Source organism: Melanerpes formicivorus, unplaced genomic scaffold (assembly GCF_026170545.1).
Source record: "Melanerpes formicivorus ecotype bairdi unplaced genomic scaffold, bMelFor1.0.p_v2 SCAF_4, whole genome shotgun sequence".
In the NCBI taxonomy this organism is placed as follows: domain Eukaryota; kingdom Metazoa; phylum Chordata; class Aves; order Piciformes; family Picidae; genus Melanerpes; species Melanerpes formicivorus.
The window spans coordinates 33,767,978-33,785,806 of record NW_027142356.1 but is presented as its reverse complement, the minus strand read 5'-3'; the positions used below and the strand labels follow the sequence as shown (position 1 = coordinate 33,785,806).

Here is a 17,829-nt window from a genome sequence, read left to right as displayed (position 1 = left end):
GAATCAGAGAGACTGTGTGATATTTGGACTGGGTAATGGAACCCTAAGAACAGCCTTATCATCCCAGGCAGCTTGTGAATAGCTGAGAAAAGGGCTAAAGAGCGCACTGCAAGTTGTGTGCTGTGCTCTGAGTAATCCAGCAGCAGAGTTTAAGAGCTGACCAGTCTTACTTCAGTCATGCAGCTCTCAAGACTCCTCAGTTAATGCAGTATCACCACTACAGTATTTGTGGGAGAGGCTGAACACAAACCCAAGAGGTTCATGAGCTGGCTCTGCGCAGCTAAAATGGCACTGCCATTGTTTTTCATGTAGTTCTTCCTTCAGGCAGAAATGAGACTGTTTCACTTCAGAACCATTTCACTGGAGCATTTTCTAACACGAAAAAAGCAAAGGCTTACCTCTAATAGCACACTGTTGATGAAGGGGTTAAGAACCTCTGCCTTCATACTGCTCTGTAAAGCGGAAAAGAGAAGGACACGGCAGGACATGAAACACATTGAAGAGAAATGCCTGGATATCTGAGAAGTGGCTTTATGAATTCTATCAAGGTCCTACTTCCCCTTGGCTCTCACTCAGCCTGTTTATGACATATTCCTGATAATTGTGCCTACATTTCATACACACTCCAGCAGAGCCTACGTGTTCCTATCACTGAATACAATGAACTAAGACAGGCCCAGGGTTTTACTTTGCCATTAATTCACGTACCACAGAGTTTCAAATTGCCTATAGATGTGAGATGGACGTGATGACATTGTCTGCCCACCTGTGTGTCGCTGCTCTTTTCATCTCCTCCCCACAATTTTTTTAACCCTTTGCTCACTTTCAAGGAAACAAGAAGGTAAAATACAGGTCAGAAGGAAAATGAATTTCTTTGAAGTTTGGCAAATATCTGTGGGTGGAAGGAAAGGAAGGCCCACATTACCTCCCCTACAGAATTAAAACCAGGTGATACTCAGATCCCCAAACTGGAGGCAGTATATGTTGAGCTGGACAATGCAGACAGGCCAGTAAACAGAACTTAGCATGCATAGCTTTTTTTCCTCAGCCACCAGATAAAAATAAAGATAGGTGCAATGAGTAATGACCCTACTGGAGACTAGAAAAATCAAGATATTGCAGCTCCTCTGCTTTTTAAAATGTTCTTTCCCATTTTTATTCTCTCTGTTCCTTGCATTGTGGTGTTTTACAACCTCCAACAAGAGCTGCTTTCTTTCAATACCAAATAGTGGACTTCATTGGACCAAAGGATCCACAAGACTTAATTTAGCTGAAGTACTTCTACTTACAACCTTGTAGCCTTCATATTACAGATTTAAAGAAAGGTGAAACACCTAACTTTGAGTGTGCAGAAAGAGAAGATGGTTAGAGAAAAGAAGAGCTCTTTCACTGTTGGTTACTAGAAAATCCATTACAGGGTGTGCTATTTAGTTGATTGTCAATAAAAGGGAACAGATAGAGAGCAGTATCAATTAAATGTATTGATTGCATGGATCAATAAGTTAAAGTTTGCAGGAAATCCTGCCTAGCAAACCAAGCTGTTATGCCTTACTTCTGCATTACTCTTCCCCTGCCATGGGACAGTTTTAGGACTCAGCTTGACAGGTTGATGGGCCTTCTAATTTCAACTCTACTATTACCTAGAAAGGTTGGACCAGATGATCCTTGGGATGCCTTCTAACCTGGAATTCTGTGATTATAAACTATGTGCAGAGCCAGAACTACAACTAATGTCTGAATTACATAGAAGGGATGGCATTATGTTTGACAAAAAACCAAACAGTTATTTTCTGTTCTAAGCCACTGCTCAGTTTGCCATGAATTAAACCACTCTGTAGGACACTGGAATGGTTTTATGAACCCAGGTGCTGTTGGCAGGATAAGGAGGAAGCGTAACCACTGGAATCAGGGAAGTGATTGTGTCTTGAAGATCTCTCCCAACCTGGTTTAGTTTATTCTAAATAAATGATTATTCTGTGTACTCAATACTGGTGTGGCCACACCTTGAGTACTGGGGTCAGTTTTGAAGTCCTCACTTCAGGAAGGACATTGAGGTGCTGGAGTGTGTCCAGAGAAGTTCCACAAAGCTGGTGGATCTGGAGAACAGGTCTGGTGAGAAGCAGATGAGGGAACTGGGGTTGCTTAGTATGGAGAAAAGGAGGCTGAGGGGAGACCTTCTTTCTCTCTGCAACTCCCTAAAAAGAGGCTGAAGCCAGGTGGATGTTGGTCTCTTCTCCTTAGTAACAAGTGATAGGATGAGACAAAATGGCCTCAAGTTTCACCACGGGAGGTTTGGGTTGGATATTAGAAGAAATTTTTTGACTTGAAAGGGTTCTCAAACATTGGAACAGGCTCCCCGGGGAGGTGGCTGCATCCCCATACCTGAAGGTGTTTCAGAGCTGCAAAAGATGAGGTGCTGAGGGAACATGGTTTAGCACCAGACTTGGTAGAGTTAGACAATGGTTGGACTCTACGACTTCAAAGGCCTTTTGCAAGCAAAACTATTCTACAATTCTGTCACAAGCATTTCTTACTTTAGAATAAACCTTTATTTTAGAATAAACCAAACCAGGTTGGAAGAGACCTTCAAGACCATGGCGTCCAACCCATCAACCAATCCAACCCACCGAAACAGCTAACCCATGGCACCAAGCACCCCATCAAGTCTCCTCCTGAACACCTCCAATGACGGCGACTCCACCACCTCCCCAGGCAGCCCATTCCAATGGGCAATCACTCTCTCTGTATAGAACTTCTTCCTAACATCCAACCTGAACCTCCGCTGGTGCAGCCTGAGACTGTGTCCTCTTGTTCTGGTACTGGCTGCCTGGGAGAAGAGACCAACATCTGCCTGTCTACAACCTCCCTTGAGGTAGTTGTAGAGAGTGATAAGGTCACCCCTGAGTCTCCTCTTCTCCAGGGTGAGCAACCCCAGCTCCCTCAGTCTTTCCTCATAGGGCTTGTGTTCCAAACCCCTCACCAACTTTGTTGCTCTTCTTGGGACTCGTTCCAGCACTGATCAGTTCCCACTGATTAGGGTGAGCAGAAGGCCCACATCCTCCTCAAAGGCTTACAGGAATACAACAGCACACAAAGATCACCAGACTGCCCTGATAATACTCTTTTCTACTGAGTATTTCAGCAGTGGGAAGTGTCTTTGTGCCCAGATTCTTACACGTCCACACAACATCCACAAGAACAATGTGACCCTACCAACTGAGTTGATAAGAACAAAACCTAGTGCAATGCTTATGGAAGCTCTAGTTTCCAATTTTCTGAGCTGGGCCAGCTTAATATTTCATGTGCAATTTATTTTTTTTATGCCTGTGCATTTATTTATTGCAAGTGTCACACAAAGATATGCTAAAATATGAAACACAAAATAAGCAGTTTCTCCCAGAGTAATGGGAAGGAATGTAAATGATTCAGAATAAAAGCAACCCAATAAATCATGTTCTCCACACATAACTCTGGAAAAACTTGCTCAGAAATGTGCTGGGAGAGCTCATGGGAGAACTGGGAAAATTTCCTTTGATGTATAGTCACATTTTCATGGAGTAATCAGGAGAGCCAGAGTTTGTTCTTCTCTGACATTTGCAGAACAATTGCAGCAACAGCACAATTTTTGCCTGTGGATGTTGCTAGAATACTCAGATTGTCTGAGACATCCTGAAAGGCAGGATGCTATTTCTAGCAAAGATGTTCACAGATAAATGGATGCTCCTAAATGGAATTTCTTGAGATACAAGACAAAGTGATGATTTTGGTTGGTTGGTTGGTTGGGTTTTTTAAGCTGGACAGCCAAACAGATTTTCTAATCTTTTAAACCTTTTGGAATCACAGTGGCCCTAGGCCAGAGGATTTAGCAAAGGCTAAGAAGACAGCTCATGAAACCATCTTAAGGTATTGGAACTGTTATCTATTAATAACTTTTACTCAGATGCATTCAAAAGGGATAGGCTGAATAGGAGAAGGAAATATCAGGTTGTAAGACTTCAAATGTGGGGCCATGTCAGTACAAGCAGATAAGAAGTGCTGAGTGGTGATCAGGAAAAACAGGAAATGGTGTCTAGAAGGACTTTAGAAGGCAGGGGACACACAGCAGGCTATCAAGGCTTACAAACTTTCTCTGCATCAGGGAAACTGCTGTAAAAATGCCCTGTGTTCTTTTTCTGAGAGAAGATGTGCCCTCTTTGACGGCACCAAGAAGTGAATTATGTTAAAGAAATGCCAAATGCTACAGAAAATGCTCTTATCTTACCCCAGCTGCTGTTAAAGAATCGGAAAACTTCTTGGATAAAGAGGAAACTTCATTGCACATGGCACTTGTTAAACTGGTTGAAAAAAAAAAACAACAGACAGACAAATATGAAAATACATCCTCATCCTGTCAATAGATAAAACCCCTATGACTGTTCCAGGCACAAACTTCATCTTAGAAGCCAAGAATGTTCCAAAGGCAATTTTTCTTCTAGTGATTTTAAAATTTTTTTGAGGTAGACTTTGTTCATGATAAAGATTTTTCTATTCCACCAGTGAAAAATCCACTGCTGACTACAGCAGCAAAGTGATGCCATACTGGCTCCTCACCAGCCTGTTTTGAGAGTGCAATGGCTCCATCTTAAAATTTTAAACTTTCGGTTTAACGCTCATTAAAGAAAACAACTCCTAGAAAATACTGTTGGAAATCCAACTTCAATGAAAACAGTGAGAAAGTTTCTCATCTAAGCAATAAAACATCTACTCTGCACTAAAAGAGGAAGCAGTCCTGAGCTTAAAATAAGAAAGAACAAGGAGATCTACTTCTATTCTTAGACCTTTCATTGTTTTGCTAAACATTCGCAAGTGAATCATATAGAACATCACCCTGCAAGGTGCTCTATATAATTTAGCTCTAATTATGACAAACACTTCTTCAAGTAATCTGTTTTAGACTGAAGTGTCCCTTCTTTGTTATTGTTAAAAGCAGTGATAAGGATAAACACCACCTTAAATACGTTACTTATGTAGGACTCAAGTGCTTACAGCATCTCGACCTCAAACCCCACTGAGATTGGTAGACCTGATTACTACAGAGAGCTTGAGATGTGAATTTTGAGTTCCATGAGATGAACTGGCCTCCTGAATTTATGCACCTTCTGTTGTGGTCTGCTACAAGGCTGCTGACAGATGTGGTCTTCTTGTTTGGAATTACTGATTGATTTTTGTGTATTTCTGGCAGATAACCACTAGATGATGAAAACCTATTAGCACATAAGACTGCATTGTGGACTCTAAAAGCAAGCTCTCTAGATGCAAGCACAGAATCTTTTGCAGAGGGAACAGGAAATGCAACCCAAATTAGCATGTATGTGAACTTGCTGGAGCAGAAACAACTTCCAGCTTGTGAACAGGTCATGGTTTTGTCAGTCATTTCAAAAAGTGACAGGTAGCCTATGCAACTTGACTTCATGAGAAAATATAGTACCAGGCCCCCTAAAGCCAGTGCTGTTTGGTGATCCATGAACATACTGTGCCTCCAACTGCCAAAGCTGAACAGAACTTCCTGAGTTCTAAGCAAATGTCAAATGATCATCTTTGAAGCACAGCATACTCACTTTGTCAGGACTTTTGCTTGATCTTGAGCTGTTTTCTCTACTTCCTGCCCATGTAGAATTAATTCTGCTACTTTATGCAGCTGTTCGATGCAGCGAGCAGTCACCTCAGCCAGACTTTCAATGGACAGCATGTAGATTTCCTTCAGTTAAAACAGGCAACAATAGAATCAATAAGAACAACATTGCTAAGTACACATATAGATAAACAACTGAATATGAGCAAGCAGTGTGCCCAGGTGGCCAAGAAAGGCAGTGGCATCCTGGCTTGTATCCCTTGTACTCAACTCTGGTGAGGCCACACCTCGAGTATTGTGTCCAGTTTTGGGCACCTAATACAGGAGAGATGAGGAGGTGCTGGAGTGAGTGCAGAGGAGGGCAATGAAGCTGGGAAAGGCCTTGAGAATAAATCTTATGAAGAGCAACTGAAGGAGCTGGGGATGTTTAGTTTGGAAAGGAGAATAGAATAGAATTAACCAGGTTGGAATAGACCTTTGAGATCACTGAGTCGAACCTATCATCCAACAGGCTGAGGGGAGACCTCACTGCTCTCTATAACTACCTGAAAGAACATTGTAGAGAGGCTGGTGCTGGTCTCTTCTCACATATAATTAGTGGCAGAACAAGAGGAAATGGCCTCAAGTTATGACTGGGTAGGTTTAGACTGAACATTAGGAAAAAAAAATTCAGAGGAAGAATGATCAGGCATTGGAATGTGCTGCCCAGGGAGGTGATTGAGTCACCAACCCTGGATGTGTTTCAAGGTTGTTTGGATGTAGTGCTTAGGGATGAACCTTGTAGAGTGGGGGTCTGGGTTGGACTTGGTTATCCTGAGGGTCTTTTCCAACCTGAATGTTTCTGTGATTCTGTGATATCTACTTATTGAAGAATTTGGATTAAAGGAGCCCTCCTTGTCCCAACTGGAAATGCCACCACATACACAATGAAGTCTTAGCACCCATTATATCATCACCACAAAAATACTGGAAAATGAAATATCCACAGATTATAAATTGCAGCCCTCATACTCATCAGTAAAAGAAAAAAGATGGATGGGAACTAGGTCAGGATCTCAGGTTTTCAACACAATGTTTTTAAACCTAGCCCTAACAAAAAAGATCCCTTAACTCTAGAGTAAGTCAGAATTATTTTTATATGGAATCAAAAGCATTGAGTCATCCCTCAGACAAATATCTGGAGAAAAAATGGATAACACTCCCAATAAAATAGCAGCTTTGATCAGCAATGATAAAAAATTCTCCCTAGCGCTACAGCATTAAAGCTTTCACAAGCTGATGCCAGCTGGAAATGTGCAATCACACAAAAATCTTTAATGTATACAGTGCAACTCTGTCTCCTTCTTTGGACCTTTTCTGCAAAGTAACATGACAGATAAGTTCTTTATTAGGAGCCATTCAGTGCATCACAGTATCACAGTATAACCAAGGTTGGAAGAGACCTCGAGGATCATAGAGTCCAACCTATCAACACAGACCCCATGACTAGACCATGGCACCAAGTGCCACATCCAATCCCCTCTTGAACGCCTCCAGGGATGGTGACTCCACCACCTCCCTGGGCAGCACATTCCAATGACGAACGACTCGCTCGGTGAAGAACTTTCTCCTCACCTCGAGTCTAAACCTCCCCTGGCGCAGCTTGAGACTGTGTCCTCTTGTTCTGGTGCTGGTTGCCTGGGAGAAGAGACCAACCCCCTCCCAGCTACAACCACCCTTCAGGTAAAAAGTTCCCATCCACATTTCATATTGTTATAACCTGGCCTGAAATATTCAGCCACAACGAGGGGTTGTCAAAATGGACACCAGACTTGTAGCTTTACAAGCATCTTTCATAAGGAGAATGAACACTTGTGAGCTGCCTAAATAATATTTCTATTTGTCTCATTGTGATTTAAACTGTTTAAGGTTAAATATTTTACTCCATGTATTGTCTCTGGGAGACACGAGATGCCGAGGAGTGTCGAGATATGACTTTGAACGTGCTATTGACATGACTCCACAGCATCCCTCTGCTCATTGCATGTTGTGAATACACAGGAAGACACACAAAAACACAGAAAAAAAAAATGAACCCAATGTGATAAGCAGAGGAGCTGTTACTTTGATATTTACTTATGAAGGTAGGCTAACAGGAAATATATTGATAGAAGTTTCTTACTGGTATTATTTAGCCTGGAGAAGAAAAGGCTCAGGGGAGACCTCATTGCTGCCTACAACTACCTGAAGGGGGGTTGTAGCCGGGAGGGAGTTGATCTCTTCTCTCAAGCAATCAGCACCAGAACAAGAGGACACAGTCTCAAGCTGCACCAGGGGAAGTTTAGGCTCAAGGTGAGGAGAAAGTTCTTCACTGAGCAAATCGTTCAACATTGGAATGTGCTGCCCAGGGAGGTGGTGGAGTCACCATCCCTGGAGGGGTTCAAGAGGGGATTGGATGTGGCGCTTGGTGCCATGGTCTAGTCATGAGGTCTGTGGTGACAGGTTGGACTTGGTGATACTGTGATACTGTGATACAGTGAACAGTTATGTATTAATGTTTCTTAACACCTCAGATGAGTTTAAAAAATAAGGACAACACATAAAACCAACACACAAATATGAAGAAGTAATCTTATCAATGTATCACAGTATCACCAAGGTTGGAAGAGACCTCAAAGATCATCGAGTCCAACCTGTCACCACAGACCTCATGACTAGACCATGGCACCAAGTGCCACATTCAATGTATGGCAATTTGCTGAATGAAACATCCTCCAAAAGCAAGTTTACCTCCACAGTTTTGGTTTTCTGTACTTCTGGTGTGACACTGTCAATTTTATCTTCTTTTTCAGTCTTTTCCTCATCAGGTTCTCCAGGTTTTTCTTTTAGCTCCTCTTCTATGTCTACTGGTGTGGAAAAATTGGCTTCTTTCAGCCATTCGTGAGCTTTTTTCCTAGCCTGCCAAACAAAGAACCCAGCCCAATGTTCAATTCATATAAGGAATACCAAATTGTTTTCCTGAACATTAATTAACAAGATATTTAATTACTTCCTTTTTTACATCCAGAGGTTTAAACATGTTGAGCTTCTGTGTGGCATTTAGTCAACTGTGTAGTTAAGAAACTGCAGAGAGAAGCATTTCTGACTGCATGAAGATGGATCAGCCATTTCAGTCTGATCTTTCCAACACATAGACTTGCCATCAATACCAAAGTTACTCACATTTCAGTTTTATGTGGTGTTTTACAAAGGAATTTACTTAGAAATAATTTTCATAAAGAAATAAGAAAGTGATATAAAAAACCCCACAAAAGATAAAAATGTGGAGAGGGATGAGAGATGAAATCTTGAAGGAAAAGCAAATATAAAAACCAGTATGTCTTCAGCTGCCTGCCCAGGCATGAAAGTAGATTAAAGTGGAAAAGTCTTGAAGCTTTGTACAAATTCAGTCTAGTGTTATGGTTACTAGGAGATTTATGATACCTGCTTTTTAACATGAGGTCAAAATATGTTAAGATCTAAGCCTAAGCTAGTTATTCATAGCCTGTCTGTGGAGTTAGAGGAATAAGCATTCATCTGAACCTAAGACCAGCAGGTGAATCAAGGGGCCTGATGGAACAAATGTGACTAGTGATGTGACTAACTTGTAGCCATCTAACTTCTAGATGTTTGAAGCTAGATGAGATAAATCTAAGGCTGTTTCTAGCTAAGAAGGCCTGGAAAAGCCCCTCAGAAGAACAAACATGAGGAGCAAGAAAAATAACTCTGACCCTGACCTTCGTTCCCAGTATGTAAACCCAAATCTGCTGTCCTCAGGAACTCTGTTCTGCTGAGACAGTCCTGGTTCAAGGCTTTCTAAACCAGCCCACTGTGCCAGCCCACTGCAGCTGCATTGCCTTACTAATCTTACTTTTTCTCTGAAAGCTTCTCTGTCATTTTAGTCCCACACTCCTGCACTTTGCTTTCTGAACCACTTGAACAGTGCTAGGCACCACTCAGTGCCACATCTGAGAACAAAGCCCTCTCTCTCTCTGCCCAAGGAGCAGAGGGCAGTCCACTAACAGATGCTAACCTTATTAAGTTTGTCAGGAGTAGCAGCAACGTGCAGTTCAAACAGCAGTTCAGTGAGCATGCTGACAAACTCTTCTCCCATATCTGCTGCAAGAAAAAAACCAAGACAATTTTGGTTAGGGTGTTATCACTACCATATTTTACACAAACAGATACAGCCAGGAAGTTTACCCAAGTACTTTAGCACTTGAAAAGCAGTGACAGTGACACAAGGAAGGGGTGTGTGCATGTGTATGCTCAAAGACAAGGACAAGCAAGATACCTGTACAACCTGATATGCTAGCCTGACACTACTCTTTCCACCCCATTCTGAATTCCACTAAGTTTTACAAGTCTAGGTAAGAGAAGAAGCTGCATGACTTATCTAACAAGAATACATGACCCACCTAATAACCAGGGCTGACACACTAACTTGCTCTTTCAAACCAAAGAATACAAACTGCAACAGGGACAGATACAATTAAGTTTCAGAGCAAACATACCAGAGAAGGTTTGGTAGGATGAGAGGAAATGGCCTCAAGTTGCATCAGAGAAGCTTTAGGTTGGGAATTAGAAGAAAATTCTCATCTGAAAGGGTTCTCAAACACTGGAACAGGCTCCCCAGGGAGGTGGTTAAACCCCTACCCCTGGAGGTGTCTAAAAGATGCAGAGATGTGGTGCTGAGTGATGTGGTTTAGCACCAGACTCAGAAGAGTTAGATAATGACTGGATGATCTTAAAGGTCTTTTCCAATCCAAACTGTTCTATGAAAACCTGTTCTCTGTTGCTCTGTCTGCAAACCACAGGTAAGAGGTCTGTTCTCTTTCTATTCTAAGACTGAGCTTTGCTGATGTGAAGAATGTTTTCTGTTTTGCTTTGGAGTAATGAGCCTTGAAGAATCTGCACTTCTATTTCACATGATTTATGAGCAAAGACAAATATCGCTAGTATTTGAATTTAATCTTTTTTATAGATATTTCAATTGCAATATTCTGCCATGCCTTAAGGTCCCTGAAAGTTGGTATTTTGGTTGGTTGATCTGCACTTACTGGGTTTGGAATCTTCATTAACATTTCCTGGTGGAATATAAAAAATCCATTTCTGTTTTTAGCCTGATGTTGCTAAAAGGTAAAAATCCCTGTACTGAGCTTGATAAAAGCTCAGACACTTAAAAAATGCATTTCATGCCTTCTTGTAGTCACACTTTTCTGGAGTTCTTTTATTAGGCAGAGCCATTTTTTCTGTTTTAATGCAAATCTTCACTACTGGGCTTTAAAACCAGAGGGTCATTACTCTCCAACGAGTTTGGGGATTTCTGTAGAATTGTTTGTGGTCTGCAGTACTTGCAAGGCGGGGAAGGGAGGTAGAACCTGATGCTCAGATCATGCTCTCCTAAACCAAAAGACATCTCACCTTTGCTTGTAAAGCAAGTTCCCATCTTTGGTGCTATAAAATAAATCAGTCATTAGCAGGAAGAACTTTTCACCTGCAATGAGTATGAGACTGAGGATTCCCCTAACAGCAGAGGACCAGGTCAAGAAGACAGTATTCTGGCAGACCAAACTGATTAACAGGTTTCATTTCGTTGATGCCCTTATCAGCAAATTTTGTTAACAGGACTTTCAGGTTTTGCAATACAGCACCTTGTGCATACACTGAACTCCCTTGTTCTTAAAACAATGCCAAATTGTTTTATAAACTGCAGCACACTGAAAAATGATAAGCAGCTCGCTGGAGCCCTGGAAAATTACCAAAGTTGTTGATAACTAGGATGTTCAGTTCAATACTCACTTGGGTTACCATCTCTTTTAACCTCACATATGAAATTTTCAGTATTAATAAGCTTGCAAAATGTAGGTAAAGCTACTTTTCCAGATATTCTCATTATCTCATAAAAAACTGAAACAAAAAGAAGCTGCAGTGAACAATTCATTAAAGGGCTGCATAAGCAAAAGTGAGAGGAAACTTTAGAGGGAAGGGTATGCATTTGGCTTTCTCTGACTTGTGTCAGAAAACATATTTTCTTCCTTTTCATAATGATTTTGCACCAATCTGAGTGTTAAGCAATGATACAAAACCTCCGAGGATTCCAGCTTCAAAGTTGCCAGGATGAAATCCTTTCTCCAAACCTCCAAAGATCACTGCAGTGATTTCTCCTCCAGGAGGACTGAAAGTATTCATGACAGAAACTAAAAGCTAGCATCTCAGAATTGAGATCCTGAGAGTCTGGGATAAGACAGGACCCCGAGAGTTTACATAAGCCAAGCAGCCACCCTTTTCAAACACTTGAATGCAAAGTGCTGGTTCTCCTCCCAGCTGGTTGTTTTTTTACTGAACATACATAGCACTGACAAATGATTACCATTTAAATAACACGACTTTGATGATGACAAAGTGGTAACAAATTAGCAATAAGTGGTAATTAACGTGTTTTCAAGCACTGCTCAGTGGCTAGACAAGATTTAGCACTTTCAAACACTGTTAATCTCTGGTTTTTGCAGGGGAGTGGCTTCCTTACACAAAGGAGGGGGGAATAAAAACGCAGGTTTTATAGAACTAGGAAGTACAGATGAAAATCCCTCTGAAGGCAAATTAGTTGTAGGCTTAAATTGTTTTGCAAGCAGGATTAAAACCCCAAATTCCTTCACAGAATTTAACAGCCTGCTACCTCTTGCTAGATTAGCCAGCTTAAGTAAAAATATATAATTGTCTAAAAATGATGCTATTAAAAGAGCATATGGCTTACTGACTTGATTTTTTAAGTGTAAAACCTATTAATGTGCCTAGCAGGACTTTAATTCATAGATTCATAGAATCACAGAATGGTTTGGGCTGGAAGGGACCTTAAAGATCATCTAGTTCCCACCCCTCTAGCATTGGCAGGGTCACCTTCCACTAGATCAGGTTGTTCAAGGCCTCATCCAACCTAGCCTTGAACACATCTGTGGAGGGGGCATCCACAATCTCTCTGGGCAACCTGTTCCAGTGTCTCACCACCCTCACTGCAGGGTGTGCAGTGCCATAAGCCAATCTTCAGTCAGGTCAAGGCCGTTGCTTCCATTAGCTAGAAGAGATCTGTATGGATCTCACAGACCTGAAGACACAAACTACAGTGGCTGTAAGCTGATTTCTTATCCTTCTGTTCTCAGCCTGTTCTGGGGAATGCAAATATTCCTGACTTGTTCAAGACATCTATTTTGCCCCTAGCCAAACCATCCACCCATTTTATGGTGCTTTTGTCAGCTGATAGATGGGCTGTCATGCTGGTCCCATTCTCTTCAACAGTGTGTTCTATGTCATATTTATAACACTCTTCTGTTGCTTTAACTTCTTTCCCACACTCCACATGTCATGTCTTGCCAAGCAACACCTAGAAAGCAGCATTGCTTCTATGCTTCAAACTGACTTTCCTTCAAAAGGTTCAGGATTTTTAAGTCTATTGTACTCTATACTTTTCCCTGTCTAGGGTGCAAAGTAAGGATGAAGCTGCTAAACAGAAAAACACTGCTAAACACTCCAAACCTTTCAGGCTACACAATTTGATAAAGATTTGGTAACAACCTCAGTTATCCCCAAAGTTACTCTTTTCCTTTCTTGTGTTTTTATTTCACTGATGATATAGCAAAAGTAATACGACACTTTCTTACAATGGATTTTCTATAGCTCACGCTTCAGTTACAACACAAATTTAAAACCTAGCAGCTTTCAGAAATTTTAGAGTATTCATTTCAGTGACTACCTGATGCAGAATATCAGGGTGTCAGGAACTACAGCTTGGATTGTCATTAAAAAAATTACTATCCACAGAAGTCACCATTATTCATATGGTTAAGTCTCTGTATTTCCAATTACCTTTCTGTGCCTGCAGCGCTTCGTCATCTGAGTCCTTTGGAACAAAAACCTCTTTTATAGCAATTAAATCATTTTTCACAGTCTCCAACTGCTCTCCATCGAGCGTTGCTAAATATGACTGAATCTGTAAAAGAAAGGACAGTAAGCATGCACATTGGCCACAACAACCCTATGTAGAGCTACAGGCTGGGGTCAGAGTGGCTGGAGAGCAGCCACGCAGAGAGGGACCTGGGGGTGCTGGTTGATGGTAGGATGAACATGAGCCTGCAGTGTGCCCAGGCAGCCAAGAGGGCCAATGGCATCCTGGCCTGCATCAAGAACAGTGTGGCCAGCAGGAGCAGGGAGGTCATTCTGCCCCTGTACACTGCACTGGTTAGGCCACACCTCGAGTCCTGTGTCCAGTTCTGGGCCCCTCAGTTTAGGAAGGAGGTTGACTTGCTGGAACGAGTCCAGAGAAGGGCAACAAAGTTGGTGAGGGGCTTGGAACACAAGCCCTATGAGGAAAGACTGAGGGAGCTGGGATTGCTTAGCCTGGAGAAGAGGAGACTCAGGGGTGACCTTATCACTCTCTACAACTACCTGAAGGGAGGTTGTAGACAGGTGGATGATGGTCTCTTCTCCCAGGCAGCCAGAACCAGAACAAGAGGACACAGTCTCAGGCTGCGCCAGGGGAGGTTTAGGTTGGATGTTAGGAAGAAGTTCTATACAGAGAGAGTGATTGCCCATTGGAATGGGCTGCCTGGGGAGGTGGTGGAGTCGCCGTCATTGGGGGTTTTTAGGAGGAGACTTGATGGGGTGATTGGTGCCATGGGTTAGCTGTTTGGGTGGGTTGGATTGGTTGATAGGTTGGACGTGATGACCTTGAAGGTCTCTTCCGACCTGGTTTATTCTATGTAATTCTATATCTTAAATGTTAATTTAGAGCCTGATACCAAAACAGGCTACAAAATTAAAAATTCCATTATGCCCTAACCTTCCAACATAGACACATTTTTAGCTCTCATCAACAAAATCTGTTGAGTATCACAAAAAATTCCACTAGCCTTGCAAGATCATCAGGTCTCTACCTTCTCTCAGAACAACAGTTTTGAATTATAAATCAAAGGTTTAATTGCAAACTGTAATAAGCATTTTGGGATGGCTTGGATGAAGACAGCAGGCAAAAGAGAGCAGACTTCATAGTTAATCTGAGACTTCACGGAAAGCGGTGGGAAGAGGAGACTCGTTTCTCTCCTTCAAAACACATCACACATTATTGACAGTCTACCTGTTCTGAAGGATATATTGACAGGACTTTGCACTGTAAAAATAATTTCAGTTATGAAGTTGTTTGCTTTGAGTTAATCTTGGAGTTAAATTTGAGGTATATTGAGACTGATTGCCTGAAGCCAAGGCTGGCCATGGGACCAATCCAGCTTTCTCTGAAGCTGATGGAGAACTTACTGTTCATTTCACAGTGCATCTGCAGAGTGAAATTAATATAGAAATCCCATTTTTTTTTACCACCCATTTTGATTTATGCTGTCTGCATACTGTACCTTGGCTTCACTTTCATTTGACAGGATTTCCAGAGCTTCAAGGTGAGATAAACCTTGGAATTCATCAAAAAGTAGTCCATAATGTGCTGTTCTCTCAACTGTAACTTGCTGTGCCCGCCTCTGTTTCTCTTTTTCTTTAGCTTCTCGCAACAGCTGCAAAAAAAGCAGACATCATTCCTGTTGTTTTATTGGTACTGCTGTAGGTATGACAGATTTTACCACTGCATGCTTCTGCAAGCAGTAATAAAATCTGGGACTGTATCACACCTGCAGAGCTAACATTTGAGGGCTGAAATACCTATCTTCTTTTCTGATGAACTTCTCTAATAAAATATTTAAGTGGGACTCCAAGTGTATTTTTCCCCATGGTAACTGCTAACCATCCTTTATAAAAAACAATGAATAAACAAATCATCTTGCTTGTGTTATCAAAAGCATTGCCAGCTACGGATACTGGGCCATAAATTAGGCCACCAGTCACAATGAAAGAACAATTAGAAGCACTGCTTCATATACAGCCTTAAAGAGTCATGCAATCCATCACACAGACCACAAAATGGGACAAATACTATTTTCAGGACCTACTTACCTACTTGCATAAATAATGCACCTACAGAAATATTTTCTAGAAGGTATTTTTAGCAGAGACTAAGGTCAGCTTTATGTGACAGCAGGACTGAGATAAAAGATGGCCCAATAAGGTAGGACTTCTACCAACAGTAGGGCAGAACTACTCTCCATATACTTGAGGATATTTGGTAGTGACCTTACACACTTCTCTTAGTGTATAAGAAGGATATAGACTAGGATCTTTTAGTCCTTTCTTCTGTTCCCAGGAAGAAATGGCCTCTCATATGAATTTGCTACAGTAAAATTGGTAAATACATCTGAACTGCATCTTAAGTCACATATAAGCCTCTGAATGCAGATGAAGCCTTGCCATTTACACTTCTGCATCATTCTGAATTTCTACTATATTGTCTTCAGCTCCTCGTTTACTACAGAAGATTGATGATGGTAGACTTTTCAGTCTCCACCTTCAACAGACCTCTCACAAAGATTTATATGCTAATCACTGAAAAGGAAGTCCTGTGTTATATGACCCCTGAGTACTGATTTAGGTCACTTTCTGCCTCAGATATTATGTGTGAATTCATGCATATTGTTTAGGAAGGTATTTTCAAAAGCTTATTTTAACTCATGGGCTTAACAAGAGTTACCTGCTTCTGGGCTGCTACAGCACTATCAGTCTGTTCACACTTCAAATTACAAACCCTGAAGATGAAACATCTCATTAAAAGAAAAATACCTTACTCCCTTCTAGAAGGAAGTAAACATGTAGTCAAATTAAAGGTTGTTTTCAGTGTTTATTGATTTCCACAGCCTCTCTCCTCTCAGTGTCTGGAGAGATAGAATAAATTTGTACGGGCAGTGGTTGTACTTCTGTCTTTATCATACCTGAAGTTTTTAAACATGATGGTGTAAGGGTACTGTTAGTTTAGATGGACATTAAAATACAACTTTTTATAGCTTTAATTCCTAATGAAACCAGCTTTAATTCCTAATGAAACCAGCTTTAATTCCCAATGACACATATGTCATATTCCAGTATTACTTACTTCCAAGGAAAGTTGTATAGTGACGTTTATGCTGGAAGGTATCAATCTACAGCTGTTACAAAACCACTAACAATTTGATTCTGCCTCCAGAGTGTAATGATTGATCACCACATACACTAGCTGATTAAAATCACCTATTGCACATCTGATTATGCAGAAAAGATGACCTGATAATATTTTTCTGTGCTTCTGTCATGAAAAACGAAGTGGAGCAAATATAATATTTATTTCCCTCAGCCCAGCCAATATCTACTGCAATAAATAAAGCCTTTTCCTCCCTGAGGCATCTGAAATTCTGGAAGAAGAATCTGAAACTGCATTGACAGATCTGTATTTAAATAAATCCAACCTGAGATAGTGAAACTGTTCTTGCCATCAGGGTTTTGGTTCTCTTAAATCCAGGATCGCTTTCTGCAAGGACATTCATGGTTGTCTTCCCAATAAATTCCAAAGCATCTAAGCCTCCAGATAATACACTTTTCCCCTGCATAAAACAATGCAATGTGGTTATTTTCTTTCAACTTCATGCTAATATGAACTGTAAAGAGTATTGCTGTTGCTGACATGTCTTTGAACATTCAGCTCCCTAGATTTACTGTGCTTTAACTAACAAATGGATTTACATATTTATGAAATTATGTTGCTGTTTTCTGAATTCATTTTCAAAAAGCAAAAAATGAGCTATACAAAAAGATTCACACTGGAGGCAAGGAAGCACCTTTTGCCAACAAAAAATTGATTAATAATAGCACTTTAATTCCATCTGGTCTGCGATATCAATACTACGGAACCAAAATCCATCATGAATAAGATGATCCTGCCTTACCTAACTGATTTCTAAAATGTTGGGTGTTTGACTAGATGATCTCCAGAGGTCACTCCCAACTCCTGTCCTTCTCTGACTCTGTGACACTTGTGGTGACTCTGGAATTTCTATACAGTTGGTTTTCCTGTGGAATTAGCTCTCACTCACAATTCTTCATATACACTGAAGAAGAATTTTCACTGGCTAAATATTTCCATTTTAATCTGGATTATGCATCTGCCAGATATTCAAATGCTGATGTAACATGCTATATAATAGAAAACCCTAGCAAAATCTCCAGTGGCATTACAAGCAACTTACTGAGCCCTTAACTTATGCTGTTAGTTTGGTGACTCTCATCACTGTGCTACAGCA

At 41.1% G+C, this 17,829-nt stretch overlaps 1 protein-coding gene across 2 annotated transcripts in view; it reads right to left on the bottom strand.

Annotated features, from left to right (window-relative positions):
• The window catches only part of FAM114A1 (family with sequence similarity 114 member A1), a 40,574-nt gene that overhangs the window by 6,357 nt on the left and 16,388 nt on the right, over positions 1-17,829 (bottom strand). Inside the window, exons 6-13 of one of the 2 annotated variants that reach the window (XM_068137566.1) lie at positions 16,999-17,133; positions 15,031-15,183; positions 13,493-13,616; positions 9,663-9,745; positions 8,381-8,548; positions 5,598-5,737; positions 4,262-4,334; positions 399-452 (exon numbers count right to left, since the gene is read on the bottom strand). In XM_068137566.1, coding sequence (XP_067993667.1) covers positions 399-452; positions 4,262-4,334; positions 5,598-5,737; positions 8,381-8,548; positions 9,663-9,745; positions 13,493-13,616; positions 15,031-15,183; positions 16,999-17,133 — 930 coding nt within the window. Of the gene's footprint in view, positions 1-398; positions 453-4,261; positions 4,335-5,597; positions 5,738-8,380; positions 8,549-9,662; positions 9,749-13,492; positions 13,617-15,030; positions 15,184-16,998; positions 17,134-17,829 lie in introns of both variants that reach the window. The other variant, XM_068137565.1, reaches the window with a different exon arrangement.